The sequence below is a fragment of the Salvelinus sp. IW2-2015 genome, linkage group LG26 (genome assembly GCF_002910315.2).
Source record: "Salvelinus sp. IW2-2015 linkage group LG26, ASM291031v2, whole genome shotgun sequence".
Classification (NCBI taxonomy): domain Eukaryota; kingdom Metazoa; phylum Chordata; class Actinopteri; order Salmoniformes; family Salmonidae; genus Salvelinus; species Salvelinus sp. IW2-2015.
Genome location: NC_036866.1, coordinates 49,853,119 through 49,877,140, shown reverse-complemented (window position 1 = coordinate 49,877,140; position 24,022 = coordinate 49,853,119). Strand labels below are relative to the sequence as shown.

General features: G+C 44.9%; 1 protein-coding gene across 1 annotated transcript in view; it reads right to left on the bottom strand.

Annotated features, from left to right (window-relative positions):
- LOC111952253 (reelin) overlaps positions 1 to 24,022 on the bottom strand; it is a 266,162-nt gene that overhangs the window by 46,185 nt on the left and 195,955 nt on the right. Inside the window, 13 exon segments of the mRNA XM_070435040.1 lie at positions 5,481 to 5,535; positions 10,481 to 10,697; positions 11,369 to 11,558; positions 11,801 to 11,876; positions 12,786 to 12,967; positions 13,512 to 13,619; positions 13,907 to 14,217; positions 17,829 to 17,886; positions 18,165 to 18,400; positions 18,896 to 19,102; positions 19,420 to 19,591; positions 19,920 to 20,125; positions 20,353 to 20,539. Of these exon segments, the coding sequence (XP_070291141.1) occupies positions 5,481 to 5,535; positions 10,481 to 10,697; positions 11,369 to 11,558; positions 11,801 to 11,876; positions 12,786 to 12,967; positions 13,512 to 13,619; positions 13,907 to 14,217; positions 17,829 to 17,886; positions 18,165 to 18,400; positions 18,896 to 19,102; positions 19,420 to 19,591; positions 19,920 to 20,125; positions 20,353 to 20,539 (2,205 nt within the window).

The window sequence follows — 24,022 nt, the reverse complement described above, 5'->3', positions numbered from 1 at the left end:
TTAAATAAGTATGTAATGACTTGGCCCACAAGAATACTGTAAGGAGCCAAGGCAATTTATATGGCCTAAAAATTGGGTGGAATCTATATAATGGGAACATCAGTCTGTTAGATGTAGCTTTTTTTTGTATACACCAATTCCTTCTGTGGCTATTGTTGGAAGGTTGCTTCCTTGAAGAAACAGCAGATATTAACTTAGTGTATATTATCCCCAAAAGCACTTATTCATGCATAAGCAGAAGAGGACCTGTTACCACAAAATTGTTTTTTGCCCATGCATTAAGCTTTGAAATAGTCTCAAAGTGGATATCCCCAGACAGTAAAGAGATTTGGTCTTTATTTTATACAGCCGGCCTCTTGTTTCCCTTTCATTTCAAAGGGTGACAATGCCTAGTATTTCAATTTATCCGAGTGAAAAACATTGTTCTAAACCATTTATGGGAATTGGTATAAGATGTGATAGCCTATAAAATAATCCTATAATATCTTAGTAAACCCCTTTTCATTACTCTGATTATAGTAAGGAATGTCTGAGAGGATCCTATTTTCTTTTTAATAGATCCAAATTCTTGAGAAATCAGGCCATGCGGCCGGCAAAATGATTTCCATTAGTGTTCTTTCAAATAGACATTTGAGAAAGAACCATAGTCATCTAAATAGGAATTCTTCCCTGTCTCAAGTGAAATTATCTTGCTACAATTTTTAGGTTTAATTAAAGAACCGGCTAGTGGGAATCTATTCAACTTAAATATGTTAATATGTATACAAAACTATAACAAATAATACACAACTCGCGGGATAGTTTTTCCCACCCAACTAACCTGCTATCGCACAGAGGATGATTTAAGGCACACGATGAAGCTCCCCCAATTAAGTTTGATATTAACTCACAATCTCAATTAATTTTCCAAATACGTTGTGTTGGCCACATGCGTCTGAGATTTCAAAAAAAGTCACCCCAGGTCCAAAGGCCACGTGGGCCTGATTGCAAGACCGGTGCAAGCCCTACCGCCATTGGTTGCTTTTCTAAGGGCCACCACGGTGTTTCAAATGTCTGTTTTCCTCATGAAAATCTCTTAATTTCCCTTTTGTGTGGTTGTGTCGTCAAGAATTTGAACTTATTTGTAAACTTTGTGATAGTGAGAAGAGGTTTACATAAACCTAATTGTATATAATGTATTTGAAGAAAGGTCCATCCCAGAGAGTTCCAAGCCAATTTGCCCAATGCCCTAGTGGTCTTTCAGAAAAGTTGAGTTTATTTAAAGTGAATACGTGTCCGCCGAATATTAACATACTTCACGAATAGAAGTTCTCACTGTGGAGCATGAAAACGTAACCTCCCCGAGAGGATCTCCGGAATTGTATTCCTCTGATGTTACCAAACCTCCGTGAGAGCAGAATTTAAAAACAATCTTAAAATGATATCGGCAGTGGGTTTGGGGGTTAGTTCATTAACAGCCTCAGAGCGGCAGGCTCCATGGTGGGAAGCTAATGTTAATGTGGCGGCAAGGAGGGTCTCTCTTCTAATTAATAATGTTGTGTATTCAGGGAACAGGCACAGAGGATAAGCAGCTCCCTCCTAGAGGAGAGAGGGCTGGGTTTTATTTGAAGCCTCAGAATCTTTGGCGGATGATGTGGTGAAACCAACGGTGACAGAGGGGAGGTTGAGGGGCAGAGAGGACCCCACTAAAGGGGAGGTGACTGGAGCAGGACGCGCCAGGATATGAGAGCCCAGTTCCCAAAGCCATGCGGGATAAAGGGAGAGGGGAAGGGCGGAGACACAGAGGGTCTCAAGAGAGATGTGTGGTGTCAAGCTAAGAACGAGAAAAGAGATCAAAGGAGAAGAATAAGGAAAAGATCAATCCAGAGAAGAAGCTAGCCGGGGGTGCTTGCAGGTGTGTGGGAAACCCGTACGGAAAAGCTCAGTGTTTGAGCGGGGGGAATTGGCCATGACTCCTACGGGCAAGGGCTAGGATAGCATAGGCTCGTGAATCATGCCAGAAGCTGGGAGGATTAAGTTTCCTCCCACACACAAGGCTGTATTTCCCAAGGGTCTGGAACATTCCCAAGGGTTGTGTGTGCCAAATCATACACAATAAAAAGAAAGGGGGTACAAATGCGAACTACCATATATATATGGGGTTCTTTGAGAATCCTCAGCAAGGGTCGTTCTCAAACTCCACTCAAAAGGTCTATCCCGATTCCAAGGTCTGGACTCCAAGGGTCTGGACTGCAAGGGTTCTGGACTCCAATGGGTCGTTTGCCTTTCAAGACAAAAGGGATGGTCTTGTGCCCCAACCGTGCCCAAGGCCGTCTTGATTCCCAAGGGTCTTGATTCCAAGGGTCGGGGAACGTGCCAAGCGGTCTTGATTCCAAGGGTCTGGTACTCCAAGGTCTGGACTGCCAAGTTGGTCTTGCTCGCCAGAAATTCCAAGAATTGGGTCCTCGGACTCTCTGTGCTAATGCGTAGTTCCCATCGCCCGAGACTTCCAAGGGTTGCCTCTCCAGTAACATCTATTAAACCACAAGGAGGTGTTCCTTGGACTAACCAAGGAGTTGTGCATTTGGATCGGTCCAAATGATGCAGCTAGTTCTGGACTTTCCATTGCGAGCATCAGGATTCAGGTTAAACAATAGCCCGCCTCCCGCTCTCCTCTGATTTGCCAAAGTGCCACGGTCTTGACATTTCACAAGGGTCTGAGATACTCCAACAGGACTCAGTTGAATTGTTCTGACAAGGGTCTGGACTACCTAGCGCCCGATCACTCGGAGCTTCCAATAAGGGCCGGCGGGACTTGTCCATTTACACCAAAGTCAGGATCATGCGCGAGATTCTCAATATATGGGGTTCTTTTGATTCCAAGGGTCTGTGTTAAACTCCAAATAGGCCCCAAAAATGGGTCCCTGATTCGAATATACTCACAGGCGGTCCTTGCTGGCGAGCTTGTTACACATTTGGTATAATGTTGAGGAGTACATGCTACATTGACCCGAGTTCGTGCAATCAGCTAGGGACGCACACACACAACACACACACACACAACACACACACACCCACAACTACCACACACACACACACACACACACACACCACACACACCACACACACACACACACACACACACACACACACACACACCACCACACACACACACACCCCAACACACACACACGCACAAAGAAAGTATTTTGCCATCAAATTCCATCTGGAGCTCAAATAACTCCCGTTTTAATAACAGTTGACTGATTTTGGGTGATTGAACAAGTCTGGACATTTGACTCAATGTTTACGTTCTACTGTGCTCTCTTTAGAGTCGGCCGCCCCGGTAGTTAACAATTGAAGGAAGCAGACACAATTGAATAAGTGAATCACCCAGCCAGCACGTACGTACATGTAGGCGCAACTTGCCCTTGTGTTAGTGTATGGTGCTAAAAGGTTTTCATTTTGAATTCAAAGGCACTTAAATACATTGGTGCTTCCCCTTGCACTCAGGTTATGCGGAGCGTGCATGTTAGGAGTAAAGGTATGAATAGAGACACAACTACAGATGCTCCGTTACTGTGCAGTCAGTGCGGAACCAATCGCGTGCCTGCGTCACAAGGTCTTGTCCTACTCCCTTGGTTTGTTAAACTTGCCACAAGAGAGAAGGACACATTAGCACTGCAGGTTTTCCATCTGTTAATTGTTTACCAGTGTTTCCCTCTGGAAAAATTTGTAGCAGTGGAGGGAAAAAGGTTCGTCCAAGAATGTTTATGTAGGACTGAGTAGCTTCAGTTTTCTGGCGACTTTTTAAAAAGGAACTCATTCTACTCCAAAATTTATTGACAAATTAAACTTTATGGCTGAACCCACCATCTTTATAGATATTAGAAGTGTGTTCGCATCCTCCGATGGACCTGTGGTAGACGGGATTAATTCAAAAACTCCATATTGCAATAAAAATAACCTATTGTCAGTAGTTGTCCGCTGATCTGTAAAAGGATCTCAAAGAGCTGTGTCCACCAAAAGAACAGAACATTTACTATCCTCCTATATATTATATATATATAAGTGATATTCCTTCCTCCCCTCTGATAATTCCCATATATATATATGTGTTAAACCACTATATTGGTGGTACCTCAGCAGGACATACCGTCCGCACGGGTCCTAGTACCTTATATCCAAGTCAGCAGTTCCATTATCAATGAGGCCTTAGTGGTCCTCATAAATATCAATTAAGCATGATCACCTGATAGCCCAGCTGATGCAGCATAGTGGCTATAAATAAAATAGGATTTACCCTGGAACAATGGAGGATTCCAAGTAAGCCCACTTAATTCCTCATTATATCCATTGTTAACCCTGAGTCTCGGGCTTCAATCTTGAGGATAGTCCTACCATAGGGATTGGATACTGCCCACGATACCCACAGTGAGTGCTGCAAATTAATAACCCATAGACAAACAGACTGGCGGGTGGAGGAGGGAAAACATGTATGTTTATAAGACCCATGGGGGAGAATCGGCGAATCGAACGGTGTTTTGCAAACAATTGTTACTTATGCAGAAACAGTAAGCAGTAAGAGAGCGATTTATAAAGAATCGAAGAAAGAAATTAAGGATACACTTTTTAAGAAAGCCCAGGAAGTAAACTTTGTATGATGTAGAGCATTTGTTGCGCAAGTTCCATGGGGTCAAACGGAGGAAGACACAAAGCTACAGCCATGCAACGCATTGAAAAGATTGGAGAATATCGGAACAGTGTTTCAATGGTCAATTCTCCTTTTGTGTGTGGTAAAATGTCAATAAACAACCTCCCGTAAGTCGAAACCGCTTATAATTTTGTCTCGCATAATGCACAGTAAATAACCCACGCTGTCTTTAAACCTATTAGTGTTGCGGCCTCATCTCCCACTGCCCAAAAGCATCTGGTGAGAATAAAGTGAGGCGAACATGTGTGGCCGAAGTTTACCCTCCATTTACCCTGGATTGCCCAGCTTCTACAGCGAAAATAGAAATGACCTGTAATCCATAGTCCTTGCCGGTGAGAATAGAAAAGGTAAGAACAGGTTAAAAGAAGGGAAGGTTACAACCTAACCGTGGAAACCGGTGCTGCGGGCTGACCCTGTGTAGAGTTTGTAACTCCCCTAGTAAATTGGATATGTGAGGGGAGCATAGGAGCAACGTGGATAGATGGATACAACAGCCTGCACCCTCCCATATATAGCCAGTTCAATGCGAGAGGCCTATGGCCCAATTTGAACTCTCTCTCGACCAGATTATGTTAATACACTACCACCTAATAGTTGTATTGGGTACTAAAGGTTCTTGCCCTATATTGTCCTTTTCTGGGGCCCAGTTCGTGGGACCTCCCATTGGCGGAGCGCTTCACAAGACTCTGATCCGCGCTTAAGTAGGAATATTTCTCTGACGCTGAACCTCTGACCATGCGACGACAACGGAAATCAAAGCAGGATAGAACCAAAAGTCCCAGCTCACCGTAGAGAAACTGCCACTTGAACCCCGTTGTGGTGAGAGAACTGGACTATCACTCCTGAAAAGTAGGAGACCGAGGGACGGTCATTGAGTCTAGATGCAGAGGAAAGCAGCCAGAAAAATCATTGTAACAGCAACAGGCATGGCATTGCAATGTCGAAGCGCCACACGCAGAGGCAGAAGAAGGAGCCTTATTGACGGTCTAACAAACTCTGAGTCATGTCAGAGCCTTCGAATGTGAGGGTTATTCAGTAGAGATGGAGCGTCACCTTCGTATGCCGGACTGAAGGGTTCTGGTTGCAGCTTGGGTCCAAACATTCTTCCCTCCCATACGGCATGTAGAACCCGTGGACAAGCCCTATTATTGCCGGTACAATAGGGGACCACAGACTAATGAACAGCACTATGGGAAACCTCACGTAATCAGTATGGCGAGGGATCTGAGATCTGTTTTTTCCAGGAATCATGACAAGGAACCAGACCTCAGTTGAGGTACATAGATATCTCAGAGTCTAGGACAGACAGCAGGACAGACAGACAGGACAGACCAAGACCAGACCCAGAACGAGGACTAAAGACAGTGGTACCATACACCACACAGACCCGAAGCATCCTTACAAAGAGTGACACCCAGCGTCGACAGACGAAGAGCAGACCATAGAAATGAGACTCCTTTTTTTATGGTTGCGAAACTTTTTTTGAGCGTAGCCAGGTGCAGATATCGGAATTATAATTTAGCTGCTTATCCCATAATTAATGCATATGGTTAACCCAACTGGAGGTTCTTATGGGAGCAAAATTTTTTGTCCCTAGCCATGCAGGAGAGTTGCTTCTAAAAAAGCTGAATTGACCCCTCACCATAGCGACAAGAGGCAGAACCACGAACTGAAAGGTCTGAAAAATGCATACCTGTTATCCCCACAACTTCTTGTTCCCATAAGCCCAGGTGTGTGCCTCTAGTGAGATGATTACTAGTAATTCATACATCCGCCGTTTAATTTGATCAAGCACTGCTAGCTATTTTCCTAGGTGTGAGGGCAGCCAACCTTTACATATAATCTAACACGATGTGGTTTCGTCTCGCATAATGTCCCCGCCATAGGTACAGTGCCGTTGCCTCCTCTTTCCTCTTTTGTCCTCCCTAGTGGCCGTGACTGAAAAGTCAACCCAAAAAGCAAGGGCACCTTTCCAGCCTCCCGCTTGATTTCGAGTGGACAATCTTGGCCCACAACTGAACGGCGGACCGGCTCCAACGCTCGTTCCTCTTCAACTATATATTATGCGACAAACGTGTGGCATTGTAATCCCGCGGTCCTTTGGCGACCATCATAGTTAGACACCCGGACGCTCCAGCACCCGTTGTATGCTTGCATCTCAAACTAGAGCCCCTATCTCTCCCAGGGCCTCTGTGGGAGCTCTAGCGGCCCAATACCCCGCATGTGGCACCCGCCAGCTTGTCCGTGGGGACCCCTCTTGAGGCACCTCCCCTTAAACCTGCGGAGAGTACCAACCAATTCCCAGGCAGATTGTACATATTATATTGACTTTGTTTTACATCCCAGAAGCCTGGCTCGCCAAACCGGCGCCAGCATTAAGCCAAAGTGCCAGTGTCTCCGCCTCCATTATTCCCATATACGCGGCCAGAGCCACCCCCCCATACCCCTCCCGCCACCTACGCTCTTTTTTTTTAAAGATAAGTTCCATCCCCCCATACTTACTTTCACCCTACGTTCCCAAAAAAAAAATAGAATCAACTGTGCCCCTATTGTAGTAACCCTCCTCTCTCAGGGACCAATTCAGTCTTCTCTGTTGTTGCTAACCACATCCCATATGCTGCGTTCTCCCATACTCTCTATTCCATCCTTTATTATACCTGGCTCGCTGTTTCGTTTGCATTGACATTCATTGTTGGTCTGCCATGATGTTGTGATTGGAAGTTTAACTCAACACTAATGCTATTGGTTACAACCTCAAATCTTTTTGACTTCTTCGCACACCCACCTCGTGCCATGCAGAAACGATTGTGTGTATAAAAAGGGGGTTTTAGTGAAATATACCACCTCCCAAATCTAGGGATTCAACAAGAAGACCAAGGACCTCCCTTACTTGTGCACAGTACTGACTCAGGCCCAAGACACCCCACAAATTGTTTGCGAGCTTGTGAAAAAATCATGCTTCTGCCTCCATTAAACGGATAAGAGCCCGGCCCCATTCTCACTCAGACCTTTTTCAATGGAAAAAACCAGCCGAAACTCATACCCTCCACCTCCCTACTCTAATCCCCCTCTTTTCCTCCCTCTGTCCATGTAGACATTAAGTTGCACTTTTCTGGGATGACCAAATGTAGCCTCTCTCCTGCACCTGTTTCCGTGTTCTCTGCGGTAACCTCGTCCTCTGCCAGGTTGTCTGGGCGGTGGGACCCGCTCTCAGGAATCTCCTTCCTCTTTACATCATTAGTACCTGAGTTCGCTCTTTTAGATAAATGCATACCCTGAGCTATTGGTCATTTTCTCTAGATAATTGCCTTATTAAAATGAACTTCCCATGCCAGCCAGTCAAAACTGGATCGCTGTCCTCGTGATCTACACACCGAGAAAACGCCAAGAAGTCACCATCTCCCCACCCGTTCTCAGTGTGTCTGCTTAATTCATGCATAGAGAACTGTATCTTTATAGCCAGAAAGACATAACGTGGACTATGTTTCTACTGTAGAAAGGCCCTCTCTCCATGTCTCGTTGGGACTACTGCACCTGGGGATTTACTTTTAATACTGCCGATTCAGTTTTTACAAACAATTGGACTTTCAGGAATCTTCTTAAAATGTGTTTATTTTTTTTGTCCAACAAGGACACGTTATACATGTGTTTTTTGTATTACCCTTTTGTTCAACATACCAGAGACACCCATATAAGATTGTGTTTATTGTATTCGTTTGTTGGCCTAGCAAGGAGCGAGCAACAGGCCCAGACAGATATTTAAATGGTTGATATAATGTAATACTCCAAATTGTTCTTTATTCGAGAGGAGCACGCAATCAAAATGTGTTGTGTCATTTATATTCGAATTGCTTAGCCATCCCCTAAGGTGATACATCACCCACTTACTCTCCTGGAAACCAACCTTGAGAAAAATGTCCCCCTTGTTTTTACTGAAAATGGTTTGTTATTATAAAATTCTAGCAAAGGGGACACATAAGAATTGTGATGTGTTATATGATTGTCAATTCTCGTTTGCGAAGGACAGTATTGAGAGGAAATGAGTGTTTAAAATTATGATAGCCAGAAAATTACGTGAGACGAGAAAGGGAGAAGGAACAGAAGATATACAATGCCCTGTTTATGAATTTTAAATTCTAGCAAGGACATATAAATGTGTTTATTACTAAATTCTAGGCCAAGGACACAAAATAGAATGTGTTATATTATTGTCCTTAAGCAAGGACAGTATAAGAATGTGTTTATTATTAATTCGTTAAGCGAAGGACCATAAAATGTGTTTAATTATCGAATTCTAGCAAGGGAACATAAATTAAAGAATGGAAGTAGTTTATTTATAAATTCTAAGCAAGGGACACATTAAGAAGTGTGGTGTTATTTCAAAAATTCTAGCGAGAGGAAGGGACATCGTATTAAATGTGGATTTTATTATTCGTCCTGAGACAAGGGAGCAATATAAAGTGGATGTTTTTGAGTTGTTAATAAAGTTCATGAGAAGAAGCGATTAAGGGGACCACATAAATGGATGGATTTGTGAGAGTAGAACTGTGTAGTGAGAGAGCCAGATGAAAGCGAGAGAGAAGAAAGGGAGGGAAGACACATGAAATGTGTGTTAGTTAATAGAAATGAGGAAGAGATGGTGCGATAGAGCAGAAAGGGACAGGAGAGCGAGAGAAGATAGAGAGTGTACGAGGAGAGAAGATCTGAGATGAGAATTGTGTATGATTTAGATTTGGGTTAGAGGACCTAGAGCGAGAGAGGAGAGACAAAGGAGAGGATGAGAGAGAGGAGAGAGGAGAGAGAGGAGAGAGGAGAAGAGACAGAGAGAGAGACGAGCAGATAAAGAGAAGAGAGATAGGAGTGAGGTCACAGAGAGAGTGAGTGGTTTGAGAAGAAGAAATTATTCGAAATTCTAAGCAAAGGACATATAAATGTGTAATTAGAGGGAAATTTATAAAATCCTCCTCAGCAAGGAACACGAATAAATGTGTTTATTATAAATTCTAGCAGAAGACATATTAAAGTAGTGTTTATTATTCGTCCTAGCAAAAGGACATATAAATGTGTTTATTATTCGTCAAGGAAGGATACATATCAAAGTTGATGTTGTAAGTATTGAGGTACGTACCTGAGGCATGTTATAAAAAATACTTAATTGGGTCTGGGAACCCACAACACAAGAAACCCTGACCTGTTCACCGGGTCAGTCTATGTAACTCTGACCTGTTCAACTGACGTGCTACCTTGTCCCAGACTTGCTGTTTTCAACTCTCTAGAGACAGAAGGTGCGGTAAAGATACTCTGAGTGATAGCTATGAAAAGACAACCGACATTTACTCCTAAGGTGCTGACCTGTTGCACCCTCTACAACCCACTGTGATTATTATTATTATCTACACTGCTGTTCATCTATGAACATTTGAATATCTTAGTCATGTTCTGTTATAATCCCCACCCGGCACAGCCAGAAGAGGACTGGCCACCCCTCATAGACTGGTTCTTCTCTAGGTTTCTTCCTAGGTTCAGGCCTTTCTAGGGAGTTTTTCCTAGCCACCGTGCTTCTATACCTGCATTGCTTGCTGTTTGGGGTTTTAGCCTGGGTTTCTGTACAACACTTTGTGACATCAGCTGATGTAAGAAGGGCTTTATAAATACATTTGATTGAATTTGATTGATGAGGCATGATAATCGTTGTTTTAATTTGCTGCCATGACAGCAGTAACAAGCGGAAACGCTTCTTCACACCTCACAACTTATCAACATWAAAAAAAAAATCGGCCAATTTACCAGATTTCCCAAAAGTCTGGTCCAGGAACCCATTTACCTCATCTAGATTGTAAATTGAGTCGTTGCCAGCAGCTATCATATCAATAGGAATATCAAAAATGTCCATATCCATATCCTCCTCAACAGGGGCCACAAACCCCTGACTCCCCTCCACCACATCCCTCTCAACACTCTCCACTTGCATCCCATCACTCGTACCGGGCACCTCCTCCACTGCCTGGGAGACAGGCCCCACCTGAACGCACCTCCTGTACCACATTATTCGTAATTGACATCTTCTCCACTACCTGGGAGACTAGCTCAACCTGAACCCGCTCCTGTACCCCTTCACTCGTACTGGGCATCTCCTTACCAGTCTGGGGAAATGGCTCCCCAGATCCATCCTTACCTCCTACGACAATATTTTTCTGCTGCACATCAGACACTATGTTCCCCTCTGGTACAAGCTGCAACTCAGTACCCTAAACACAAGCAACTTGTTCCTCAGCAACAGGTGCTTGTGGCTGCTCTACCACTGTCAGCCACATCTCCCTACATCAGTGGGCCTAGGCATTACGAGGACCACCTGCGTCCCTCCCTCCGCCTTCTCCCTTTTCGGGCAAGCATGTCGCTTATGGCCAACATCTTCACACTGACAACACTGTTGACTACCCGTACTAGCATAAGCCATATACAGTCTGTTGTCATACTTGACTTTAAATGATAACTCCAAAGTCCGCTCCGGTGACTCCGGTGACTCCAATATACTGATATTGGTATATTCCGTGGCGGAGGGATACAAGTGAGGTAAGGATTTACAGATTTACTCCTTTGTACACATAACCGTGGTTACATACGTAACCGTCATTATGTTTCACTATATTGGATCACTCCAATATATTGGTATACCCGTATCAGATTTAGTCGGTGCTYCAGGGACCTGGCCAGCCAGCGACGAAGTCCCAGCGCGGGACCGAGACGCAGGGGCCAATGTTGGAAGGGGGTCCCGGCAAAGTCGGCACAGTCCCCGGAAAGGGAGGCGATGCCCAGGACTGCTGAACCAATGGCAGAGGGAAGTACCACATTTACCCGATAGTACCTAGCAAAAGTGCAAGAGGAAGCCCAGCTGGCCGCAACACAGATATCAGTGAGGGGCCCAGGATGCAGCCACACCTCGTGTACAATGTGCCACCACAGATCCCAGCACTGGTCTGCCAGCCAGGTGACATGCTGTCGTATTCGTGTCCACAATCCAATGAGAGAGTGTCTGCTTTGATAGCCCAACTCCCAGTACTCTCTCACCATAGCAGCATAGCAGGCTGATCTGTTGTTCTCACTGACCATATCTGCTCCACATAGGCAGCCAGTGCCCGCACAGGGCACAGCATGCCGGAGGGAGATCCAGACTCCCCCACCACTGCCGAGGGGGTTGTAAGCAGACAGGATAAAAGGGATGTTCACATGCCTGTCTAACAGACCCTTCGGGACGTATGAAGAATTGGGGCGGAGAGACATATTTCTCCCACTGGGGTCCATCTGGTAGCATGAAGTTCCGGATGGTAGCTCATCCACCCTTCTTAATGGAAGTAATCACTACCAAGAAAGCCACCTTCATAAAGAGGTGTTTCAGGGAGGCAGACTCCAACGGTTCGAAAGCTGCCAAGACCACATCCAGATCCCAGGTTGCCATTGAGCGGGTCCTAGCTGGACGCATGCGACAAACTCCCTTCAGAAACCTGGATACCAATGGATGGCACCCCACCGGCCTGTCCATCCACCCTACAAGACAGGCAAATATCAGTATAGGGGCTGCCAAGCCCTCATCAAAGTGAAACTGAAGGTATTGGAGGACATACTGCACCCCGCATGACTCGGGCACAACCTCAATACCAGTACACCAAGAGCAGAACAACCGCCAGCGCAACTGTTATGCAGGGGTTGTAGCAGATGCCCTTACACTCCGCATTGTGTTCATTACGCCCTCCTGTAGTCCTAACATGGACCATTGGTGCCTTTCAGTGGCCAAGCCCACAGACTAGGGCGGTGCGGTCTCGGATGCCAAAGAGCTCCCCCGGCCTGAGACAGCAGGTCGGGTCTCAGGGGCAGTTGCCAAGGTGTCCCAGACAATAGGGACAGGAGAAGGCTGAACCAGGGTCGTCTGGGCCAGTATGGGGCAACCAGCAGCAGATGATGCTCTGCCATCCTGGTTCTGTCCAGCACAGCCTGGATCAGGGGAAAAGGAGGGAATGCGTAAAGCTCCAGCCCTGGCCAATCGTGAGCCAGAGCATCCAAGCCCAGAGGCCATGGTGGCTCCGACATGGAGTACCACAGGGGGCAGTGTTCATTGTCCAGGGAGGAAACAGGTCCACCTCCGCCCTCCCGAACTTGTCCCACAGGTGCTGCACCACCTGGGGATGTAGGCTCCAGTCCCAAGGTCGCGGGCCCTCCCTCGAGAGCATATCCGCTGTCACATTCAGGATGCCAGGTACAAGCCCAGAGATGGAGCTCCTGTGCCATAAGATGGAGGCGGTGGAACCTCATTCCACCCTGATGGTTGATGTAAGCCACCACTGCGATGTTGTCCATTCTCACCAGGACATGTCTTCACTTCAGATGTGGAAGGAAAGACCGCAGGGCCAGTAGTACAGCTCGGAGCTCTAGTGTATTGACGTGCCTGCCGCTCCAAGGGGGTAGCCAACAGCCATTGGCCAACCTGCTCTTGGTCACACTCCCCAGCCGATCGTCAGATGACTCTTCTTGTCATTTTTCAGTAATGCCCAGCTTGCATTGTGGGTCATGTGGGTCAGGAGCATGTCTATGTCTGACAGGACCTGGGTCCTGGTCGGGGCACAAATCAGCCAATCGTCCAGGTAATTGAGGATCAACAATCCTCGGGACATGAAAGGTGCCAGGACAGCGACCATGCACTTTGTGAAAGTGTTGGGGTGCCAAGGAAAGGCCGAAGGGAAGAACCATGAATTCGTAAGACGTCCATTCGAAAGCAAATCGGAGGTACTGCCAATGAGCTGGGTGAACAGGAACATGGAAGTACGCATCCCTCAGGTCCAGCATCACAAACCTGGACATGGCCTGCCCCAGGATCTCCAGCCGCAGGGTTTTCTTCTTCAGGGGGTTGGCCACCGTGGTGACACGAAGGCCCCTGAAGGACAGAGGCCGGCATCGCTACCCGTCGAGCATTGTGGACCACACCCAGGGGGACTCCACACCCTCCTCCCACTTTGCCCTATGAGACCAGGAGAAGCGGCCGAGGCCGGGGAAGGGTATATAAGGTGTCCTGCCAGGGCCCGCCTATCCCCTGGCACCCTGGGTCCCCCAGGCACGTCCCTATGGCGGTGACGGTTGACTGGTTGTTACTCCACCGCACGCTGTGCCCCACCCCGCTGTCGTCCCTCAGCACAAGGCGATGGGGCAGCAGAGGGACCTCACCGTTGCTCGGGTGCAGGTGGGTGGTGACGGTCCATCTGCCTTGGACCGGGGGCCTGAGGAGGCGGCATGAACCGTCTCAGGGTCTCACGGTCCCTACGAACTTTATCGGTCTGCTCCAGAATGTCATCAACCCCTGGGCCAAACGTCAGCCCTGGGGTGATGGGGGGAGTGGCAAATGTGCTCTGGAGAGCAGATGGCAGACGGGATTGGACCAGCCAGAGATGGCACTGGGAGGTAACCACATCCCTCTGGAGCAGGGAAAGCAGGCGAGACACCTCCATCGCTTCCCGGAGGAGCTCCTCTGTGCCCTCCTGCAGCCGGAGCAACAGAGTCTGCAGGTAGGCCTCATAGCCTCATAGCCATGTGACAATAGCCAATAGTCGGCGGGCCAGAGCATTATAAGTATATAATATTAGCACAATTAGTTGGCCTACACTACACATTTAACATGTTTAACACATATGCTTAGCACATAATAAATTCACTGGCAATAAGATACGATTTTTGATCTGATAAAATCCCTGTCTCTATTCAATTATTATTTTTGTCTATTTCTCTGTGCGTTGATTGGTGAGGAAAACAGGTCTACAGTACGTAGCCTACTGTAGGCTACACTACTTTTTTTAAAGTCAACATTAGTTCAGAATAATTTGCTTGATAGCAAGATAAAATGTCACTCTCAAAAAGTATCAAGAAGAAAGGTAGATAATGAAAATCGAAGTTTCAGAGAAGAATGTACAGAGAGATATGCCTTCATCTCTCCATCTTTTCCTAATGGCAAACCAGTGTGTCTTATTTGCAATTAAAATATCGCTGTTTGCAAATAATTAAATCTCAGACGTGATTATGAATCTAAGCATCGAACGTTTAATGGTATTCCTGCCCAATAAGGAGGCCCGATGCAGAAACATTGAATCGTTAACTGCAAGCTGCACACACAGCTTTTTTGCGGACAAATTCTGTAACTTAAACGTGTTAAATCTGCAGTTACAAGGAAGAGGGAAACAGTCGTGGACATGATGGAGAAATTTGAGGCCTTTACTAGGAAACTTGAGTTGTTCAATTTGGACCAGACCACAGCATTAACACAGGGGTGATGGATGATTTCATCAAGCAGCTGAGGGACAACTTCTCCACCAGATTTGAAGACCACAGCATGCCCAAGGATTTCATTGCGTTTGTACGCGATCCTCTCACAGTCCGCCCAGGTGGAGAATACTCCTCCCTTGCTAAGAAAACTATACCCTCGCCGGATGAGGCCTCAATTCAAACTGAGCTGATTGAGTTCCAGACATCGAGACAAATCAGGGATGCGCTCAGGAGTGCCGAGTCCCTGTGTGCATTTTGGGTGGCATGCTCAGAGGAATACAGCACAGTAAAGAAACTAGCATTTTATGTGCTAACAATGTTTGGATCGACATGAGTCCTCATTTTCCTCTATCAGCGCAATATAGAGTCGCGACAGGAACCGGCTTTCACACAAGTCAATCGAGGACTGCCTGCACATCAAAATCACATCCATCCATAAAACCAGACATCCACAAGATTGTGTCTGAGGGGAAATACAACTTTTCTCATTGAATAAGTAGCTTAGTGGCCTGTATGACTTTATTTAATCAATTCTAATATTATTGTTTGAGGTTATCCAGGGATATTTACATCTCAAGCTGACAGTATGTTCTGTTTATTCTGTCGTTACAAGAGCAGGCTATCCCGACACAGACAGCCTTTTGTTCTTTAAATTATTGTTTTATGTAGGATGCTACTTTTTTTTACCATTTGCAATTGTAAGTAGGCCTAATAAAACAAATCCTACTTCTYTTAGGCTGTTAAGGCTGTTAAGCCTCATAGCCTACCTCAGCCAGTTAAGTTATTTTATATAGGTCTAGGCTCCGAAGAAATAGACTATAATTAAGCCCTCTTGTTGTTTGTAAAGTCAAATTAAAATGAAGATTATTGTTGAAATAAATTGCTCGAATGGTGTAGGTTTTCTCCATCTGTTGGTTTTGGACAAGGAAATCCTGGCCGGCCAAACCCTTCCCTATCCCGGACAACGCTGGGCCAATTGTGCGTTGCCCCATAGATCTCCCGGTCGCGGCTGGCATGGGTATTGAACCAGCATCTGCAGCATCTGTAGCAACGCAGATAATTACTTTGACTGTTAGGGCTTTCAGGAGAAACAGAACATTGCATGTCAATTCATAAACCATGTGCCATGGAATCACTTCCCAACTATTTTGTAATCTATATGGCTCTCCATCAATAATAAAATGTAGACGAATGGGGTGGGGTGAGGAGTACTTGGAAAGGTGTGACTTTCAGGTTACAATAGGCTATAAGTATACAGCAGATCACCGATATTCCTCACTTTGATTATGCTGTAACAACATACTGCAGTACCATGACCAGGACCTCTATTCATTTAAGTGAGCAGATTAGGGCTTTCAGGAGGAATGGAAAATCTACTGGACATTTAAAAAATCATGGTAGACTTGGGGATTTTGGTCACGGACAGTGCTATTCGCAAACACTATCATCAGATGCCTGTGTTATGCCGAACGCGAAAGCCCAGGAAAATGAACAGGTACAGTAGGCGACAATACTGTAAAGTAGGCCTAATAATGCCGGTCTTTACTGTATGCTGCACATTTTTACATTGTATTCCATTTCCAGCGAGACTATTCAAGCCATCGACTCACTGATGAATGAAGAAGATGAGCGATCGGCAAAGGCCATCTGTAATCTGCTGGTATCACGGCACAACATCAACATCGCTCTAATCACTGTCAGAAGACAGTTGAAGAAACTTGCGTGGACTTATGGAAAGGATCGTTCCCCCTTCCTTCCCCATCCCCCTTCCTTCCCCATGGGCTATGTACATTTTCTGTGCGCTGCTCTGTGGCCCGTCCCGTGCCCCCTGCCCTCGTGCCTTGAACTTCGTGCGCCCATCGCTATCTCAGCTGAAGAACTGCAAGGATATCCCATTGTGCACCATTCGGGAGCCATGACCAATATGACCAATATATACTGTATTGTCCTGCTAATGGCCCATCCTAGAAACCTTGTTTGCAGAATTTACAGCCTGCTACGCTTGTGACAAACAGGATTAATAATATATATCTGTGAGAATATCTATTTTATTTTTTTATATAGTTCAAAATTAATTAATAATAATCGCTTTGTTTAGATTATTAGGTTTTCAAATAACGTAAAGTGATCGAGATAAAGGGCCATTCTTGAACATGGGGTGAGACATTCTTACTAATTTGTAAATAAAGCCGGTTTGTTATTTAGAATTATATTTCTGTTTTTAGAGGGAGAAACCAAAAGCCTACCATCGCCTCACGGGTCTCCCGGTCACAGCCAGCATTTGTAGCAATGTAGTTTGCACTGAGACGCATTGTCTTAGACCACTGCGCCACTCAGGCGCTATACAATGTTACCGGTTGGGAGTAGGCTACAGTGCTGCAGTAAGAGCAAAATAATCCTAACATTTCCACACCTAATTGTAGTCTAAGTTTCTCTTAGAATAAAACGCTTCGAGTAACAACAGTTTTAGTAAGAAATACTGAAGTCGTGCACCATTATCAGTTTCTATTTGGTTTATGTCGCCCATTCATTGTCAGTTAGAGACACAGTAGCGCCTTGGGACCCAAACACATAATCAGTGTTCTAACTCCCCCTTACGCTGGTCTGGAGCAATGAAGCAGTGACGCAGAGTACTGTACTAAAGCACAAATTACTTCTAAGTCCCGCAGCATAATCACAAAACTTTTAGATGAGCAACCACTGTAACTTGAATAAACATACCTTTAAGAAGTACACCATGCTCAAACATACAATCAACAAGATGCTCTTCTTTAAGAAAAAACACCACCGTTTTATTCATCCGTGACGAATAAGCAACATTTTCATAGCCTACCMTCTCTCCTACGGCGACCAGAAAGTCCTCCTCAGTGACAGAATCTTCAGTAATACACCTGAAGCCGTGCCGAAGTGACAGGGATGGCATCCCCATGTGTGCCGCCATCCCCGCCAAAACCAGGGCAATTCCAACAAGAAATACAATATACCTAATTCTACCACTGAAAGTTTGTAAGTCTTCATAAGTTTGATTACTAAATCAAATCCAGCTTGAATGACCAATATTGAATGAACTGAACATGAACCTATACCATCCCACAATCTTTCGTACATGTAATTGTGTCTTTGTTATTGATCTCAGTGTCAAAGACCCCACCCCATAATATTCCCCTACCTGGCGGCCACGTTACGCGGAATGACAATGGTAACCCTGGTCCAGCTTTCGTAGTCTCCCGTGGCATAGACAGTGGGTTCCCTGAGCTCCCGCACACTGCCCTCACAGCCGCCCGCCCCAGAGGATCCTAGGTAACAGCCCTCCTTCACCAGCGCCCAGGTACGGCCAGCATCATGGGAGTACTGCAGCAGGACTGAGGCCGATGCACTGAACTGAGACTCGCAACCGATGTTCAACTGAAGAAGGAGGAGGGGGGATGATGGGGAAGGGGGGGATGATGGGGAAGGGGGGAGAGAGACAGAGAGAGAGAGAAAGACAGACAAGAAAGAGAGAGTGTGTGTAATGTTTACTGTTAATTTCTGATTGCTTATTTCACTTGTTAATTTTTTTCACTTACTTTGGCAATGTAAACATATGTTTCCCATTCAATAAAGACCTTTTGAACTGAATTGAGAGGGACATTTTATTTTAGATCCACTTTTTGGCATCAGTAATAAACATTACACAAACACATAAAAAAACATTWAAAAAAGTAATTGCCTTATGTACAAACCTGTAAAAGTGTTAGAAGGTCAACTTAAAACTTCCTGAGAGAAAGACAGAAGGAGGGAGAGATGAGAGAAAGAGAAAGGAGGGAAAAGGAAACAGAGAGAAGAGCGAAAGAGATAGGGAGAGAGGAGAGGAAGAGAGAAAGAATGAGAGCGAGAGAGCGAGAGAGACTGTACACATACCTTAAACTGCAGTGTGTACCCTGGTCTTAGCACCAGGTCTCTGGTCACTGCCACCCTGTCTCCGTCAGATCGCCCGAACACCATAGCAGAGGGGGTGGGAGCACAGAAGCTGCTGTTCCTCTCCTTTTCCATACCCTCATTGCCCAGCATGAGCCACACACTCATCTGGTTCAGAGGGTAGTCAAACGCCGGCTTCTCATAGAAGTTCTACAAACAGAGAGATAGCAGATGTTAAGGATGGTGCTGCATTGCAGCCAATAAGTTGCAACAGTAGACACATAGCTGACGTTCGGCATCATAGTGAGCTCAGACATTCAGACATGTCCTATACACAATTTCCAATGTTTATGTTTCATTGTGATTATATTGACCACTAAATCCCAGAATCAGATAGATTGCCACAAAGTATAGAAGGCTTTTGTTATCATCTGTCTCAGTGTTAGCCAATAGGATTGTCAGTTATTTTCAACTAATGAAATCGTGACCTGTGGCAGCGTGGGGTCGTCAGCCAATGAGAGACTTACCTGTGGCATAGTGGGGTTGGCCATGGGGATGATGTGTTTCTCTCTCTCTGACAAGATGATGACATCATCGATGGCCCACTGGTCGTAGCCGTCCCCAGAGTGAAGGGGCTGCCACCATCTGAACCGGGTACACGGGGTCTTAGAGGCCTGTGGCAACTCATAGTGGACAAACCTAGGGAGGAGAGATCAGTCAGACAGTCAGTCAGTCAGTATGCCGGTCAGACAGACAGACAGTCAGTCAATCACATTTATAAGGCCCTTTTAACATCACCAGTCATAATGTGATTTACATTAATCTGCATGGCCTAGACCCCCAACAGCGCGCAAAAGCATAGTAGTCTCAAAGGAAGAACCCTTGAGAGGAACCAGTCCCTCCTCTTCACCGTGGCTTGGGGAAGACTATGAAGTGCATCTAAGCGATGATTCCTCTGTCATTACTGTACAGCAGCACCTCTCTCTCCCCTCCCTCCCTCTCTCCTCTATCCCTCTGCTCTCCTTACCGTGGCTTGGTGAAGTCGGTGAAGTACATCTCAGCGATGAGTCCCCAGCTGATTCCTCCGTCATTACTGTACTGCAGCAGCACTCCTTCCTCCCTGCTGTCTGCCATGTTACATTGTACCCAGTCTCCGCCCACACGCAGGTAAAACTGGACAAACTCCGCCCACTCTGTGTCCAGGTCATAGCTCACCAGCTGCCTCAATCCGGCCTGTTACACACACACACATCATAACAATAATGTTGTTTAATGGTTGTTATCTTGGTCAGATAACCACATCTTTGCCTGGTTGCTAACTTTCTTATACAACCAGTATACGACCTGATCATGATGCTATAAAAGACATCATAATGACAACATTGCAACCAGTTTTAGCTACCGGGTATGATGTCACTTTGTGTAAGTGTGTGTGTGTGTGTGTGTCTGTGTCATCCTACCTTGCTGAAGTAGAGCGAGGACCCAGAGGAGACCACCCCACAGCCCATGTCAGGTGTTACCACCTCTCCACCAATCACCTCCTGCCACACGGCCAGCAGACCATCCTGGGACTCAAAGTCTGACAGGATGCTGGAAGAAAGAGGAGAGGATGCCTGGCAGTCTGGACCTGAGAAACCTTCATCACACCTGGGGAGAGGAGAGTATAAGAAATGATAAAGGGTTATAAAGGGTTTCCCCAAGCTCATTACTGCATTTCTATACAATAAAAAAACTTTGAATGCTATTTCAAGAACAGCAAAAACAAGCAAAAATGACACAAGCCATTATCACCTCAGTCGAGCCACAAACACATAGCCTATTTGCTATACAATTGTAATGTTACAACCCTGAAAGGGGGGAAATATGAGAAATTATTCACACTGACATGTAGCGTCAGCGACTGTTCAGTCAGTTGTATCGATGAATTGCATAATATCATTACCTCAACATACTCTACTCATCATTAACTCTTTTCCCAGATTACATAGCGTTGACATTTGTATTCCTAGGCATTACTAATCAAGCTCCACACAAACAGACATCAATGGAGCACACCGGTGATATTTTAATCACATTGCCTACGAATTATTTGAATATTACTTACGATTCTGTATTAATATCAGTGATGTAGTGGTAAAAGGTGGGTAATGGGTAAACTACTCCAATGGGCGATGGAGATAAGACAAACAACCACCGATATGAACAAAAAAGTATCACATTTTACAACTGTATTGTTTGCATTTTTTATGCATTTTAATGTAGGTCTGTAGGGAATATAGGTTCTGGTTTGGGAACCACTGGTTTGAGAATCACTGTACTAACCTCTCTCTGCTTGCTTCCGTTCTCGCTCTCTCTCCTCTGTCTCCTTCTGCATGCATTCATTGACTGACTGACAAATCTATAAGCGACTATTTAGCAGTGCACTCATTATGCGGTTTTTGTTTGTTCGGGGGATGTCTGTAGACACGGCAGTAGACACGGCTAAGTTTTAAAATTGCCTTTTGTCCGGCATTTCATGAACACACTGTCAGCAGCCTACTTGAGACAACTTCGAGCTGAGGTAGTTCGTTTAACGTTTCAGGCACTCGGCTTGTGCCGCGAGAGGGCAGAGTTAGCCGTTTGAGAGAGTGGTGAACTGCTGTACTGCTAAAAAGGCAAATCCGGGAGCAAAATCCGGGGGACGCAGGCGAACCTAGCGAACAAACCACTGTTCATGATTCCACTCGTTCGCAGAGGCAGACGTGATTAGAACTCAGTCAGATCAAGAATATAAGCGTTCTGAGCTTTGATCAACGCTGGGAGCAATATTAACGATCTTGACCCATAATTTATTTTCTTGATTGTGTACAAAATATATATTTTTTATTATTTCTTTATTTTTAATTAGAAAACATTTCAGTTGTCCGGACCTCAGTGTCCTCATGTAGTTACGCCCATGAGTGAGCCTGTGAAGACACTTTTTTTTCTTTTTCGTCCTAACTCCAAAGAGTAACCAGCGGTTAAGGAGGTTTTGAGAGATTTTTATTTTCCTGCGGCATAATTTCTACTTTGGAGGAATGCAGTGATATAAATAACCAAGGTGCAAATGAAGGTGAGCTGTTTTATTTTGACCTTGAGTCACGCATGTTATAATGTGCATACATTTTCCTTTTGAAAAGGGCTATTGCTGTTACAGTTTCTAGTTATCTGCTCAAAATTCTATCAGCAACATAACTTCCCATTATGAAGCATTAGAAGAAGACAAAAAGGAATATTGCCAGTTGAACAACATCTATTGCAGGGTAGATCAGAGTTAGAATTTATATAGCTGGCTATAAATGGGTGTTGCATTTCACTTTATGGGTTATGTAGGCTTGTAACCTATTGATTTCTACTTCAATACAGATAATAACACAATTAGGCTATAGACAGTCAGATTTCCAATCGTTCCAATTAATTAAATATCCCTTGATCTTAACGAATATGGATTAGTCCATTTTGTTTACCTGAACATAACCCTGAAACCAAAGCCTAGCCCACTCTGTTGTTTATGTTTTTGTTGTCATGGAGGAATGATTGGGCCCATTGCTTCAAATAATGAAAAATCAACAATGCTCTCATGGAATGGCATGCCTTGGGCACTACCGAAAAGTGCTATTTGCATGTGAAAAATGAATGCCATGTGCTGCATTTGCTATAGGCCTATTGTTTAAGATTTTGTTGGTGACATGTGACTGCTTTTCCTTCACGCTGCGGTTCAACTAATTCCAAACCATCTCAATTGGGTTGAGGTCGGGTTATTGTGGAGGCCATGTCATCTAATGCAGCACTCCATCACTCTCCTTCTTGGTCACTGAGCGCAAACCAGATGGGATGGCGTATCACTGCAGAATGCTGTGGTAGTCATGCTTGTTAAGTGTGCCTTGAATACAAATAAATCACAGACAGTGTCACCAGCAAAGCACCTCCACACCATCACACATCCTCCTCCATGCTTCACGGTGGGAACCACACATGCGGAGATCATCCGTTCATGTTTCTTGGCTCAAGCAAGTCTCTTCTTATTATTGGTGTCCTGTAGTAGTGGTTTCTTTGCAGCAATTCAACCATGAAGGCCTGATTTCATGCAGTCTCCTCTGAACAGTTGATGTTGAGATGTGTCTGTTACTTGAACTCTTGGAAGCATTTATTTTGGCTACAAAATAAATCTGAGGCTTGTAACCCTAATGAACTTGTTCTCTGCAGCAGAGGTAACTCTGGGTCTTCCTTTCCTGTGGCGGTCCTCATGAGAGCTAGTTTCATCGTAGCGCTTTKTGGTTTTTCTGACTGCACTTGAAATGTTCCACATTGACTAACCTTCATGTCTGAAATGAATGATGGATTGTCGTTTCTCTTTGCTTATTTGAGCTGTTCTTGCCATAATATGGACTTGGTCTTTTACCAAATAAGGCTATCTTCTGTATACCACCCCTACCTTGTCACAACTGATTGGATCAAATGCATTAAGAAGGAAAGAAATTCTACAAACTAACTTTTAACAAGGCACACATGTTAATTGAAATGCATTCCATTGACTACCTCTTGAAGCTGGTTGAGAGAATGCTAAGAGTGTGCAAAGCTGTCATCGAGGCAAAGGGTGGCTTCTTTGAAGAATCTCAAATATATATTTTGATTTGCTTATCACTTTTTTGGTTACTACATGATTCCATAGGTGTTTTTTCATAGTTTTGATGTCTTCACTATTATTCTACAATGTAGAAAATAGTAAAATATAGAAAAACCCTGCAATGAGTAGGTGTCTCCAAACCTTTGACTGGTACTGTATATCAAAAGAGCACAAGTTTGAGCATGTGTCCGTTAGGCCTATGGATTTTTTMGGGTTTATCAGCACAAATTAGATTGCGCAATAACAAGTCCCACTCGTGGTCTTCTTAAATAGTTTTTGACTGTATGTGGAGCACAATACCAGATAGTAGTTTAGGAGGGAGTAACAAAAAATATATAGCAGTCAGAGTGCAGTATAACTAGTACAATGCAGTTATTCTGCAATTACTGCATACAAAATACCACAGTCGACTGCAGTTACTCTACTTTTACTGCAGTTTCAAAACTGCAATCTATGTTTGTAACGGATAGGCTGGGATCCGCACT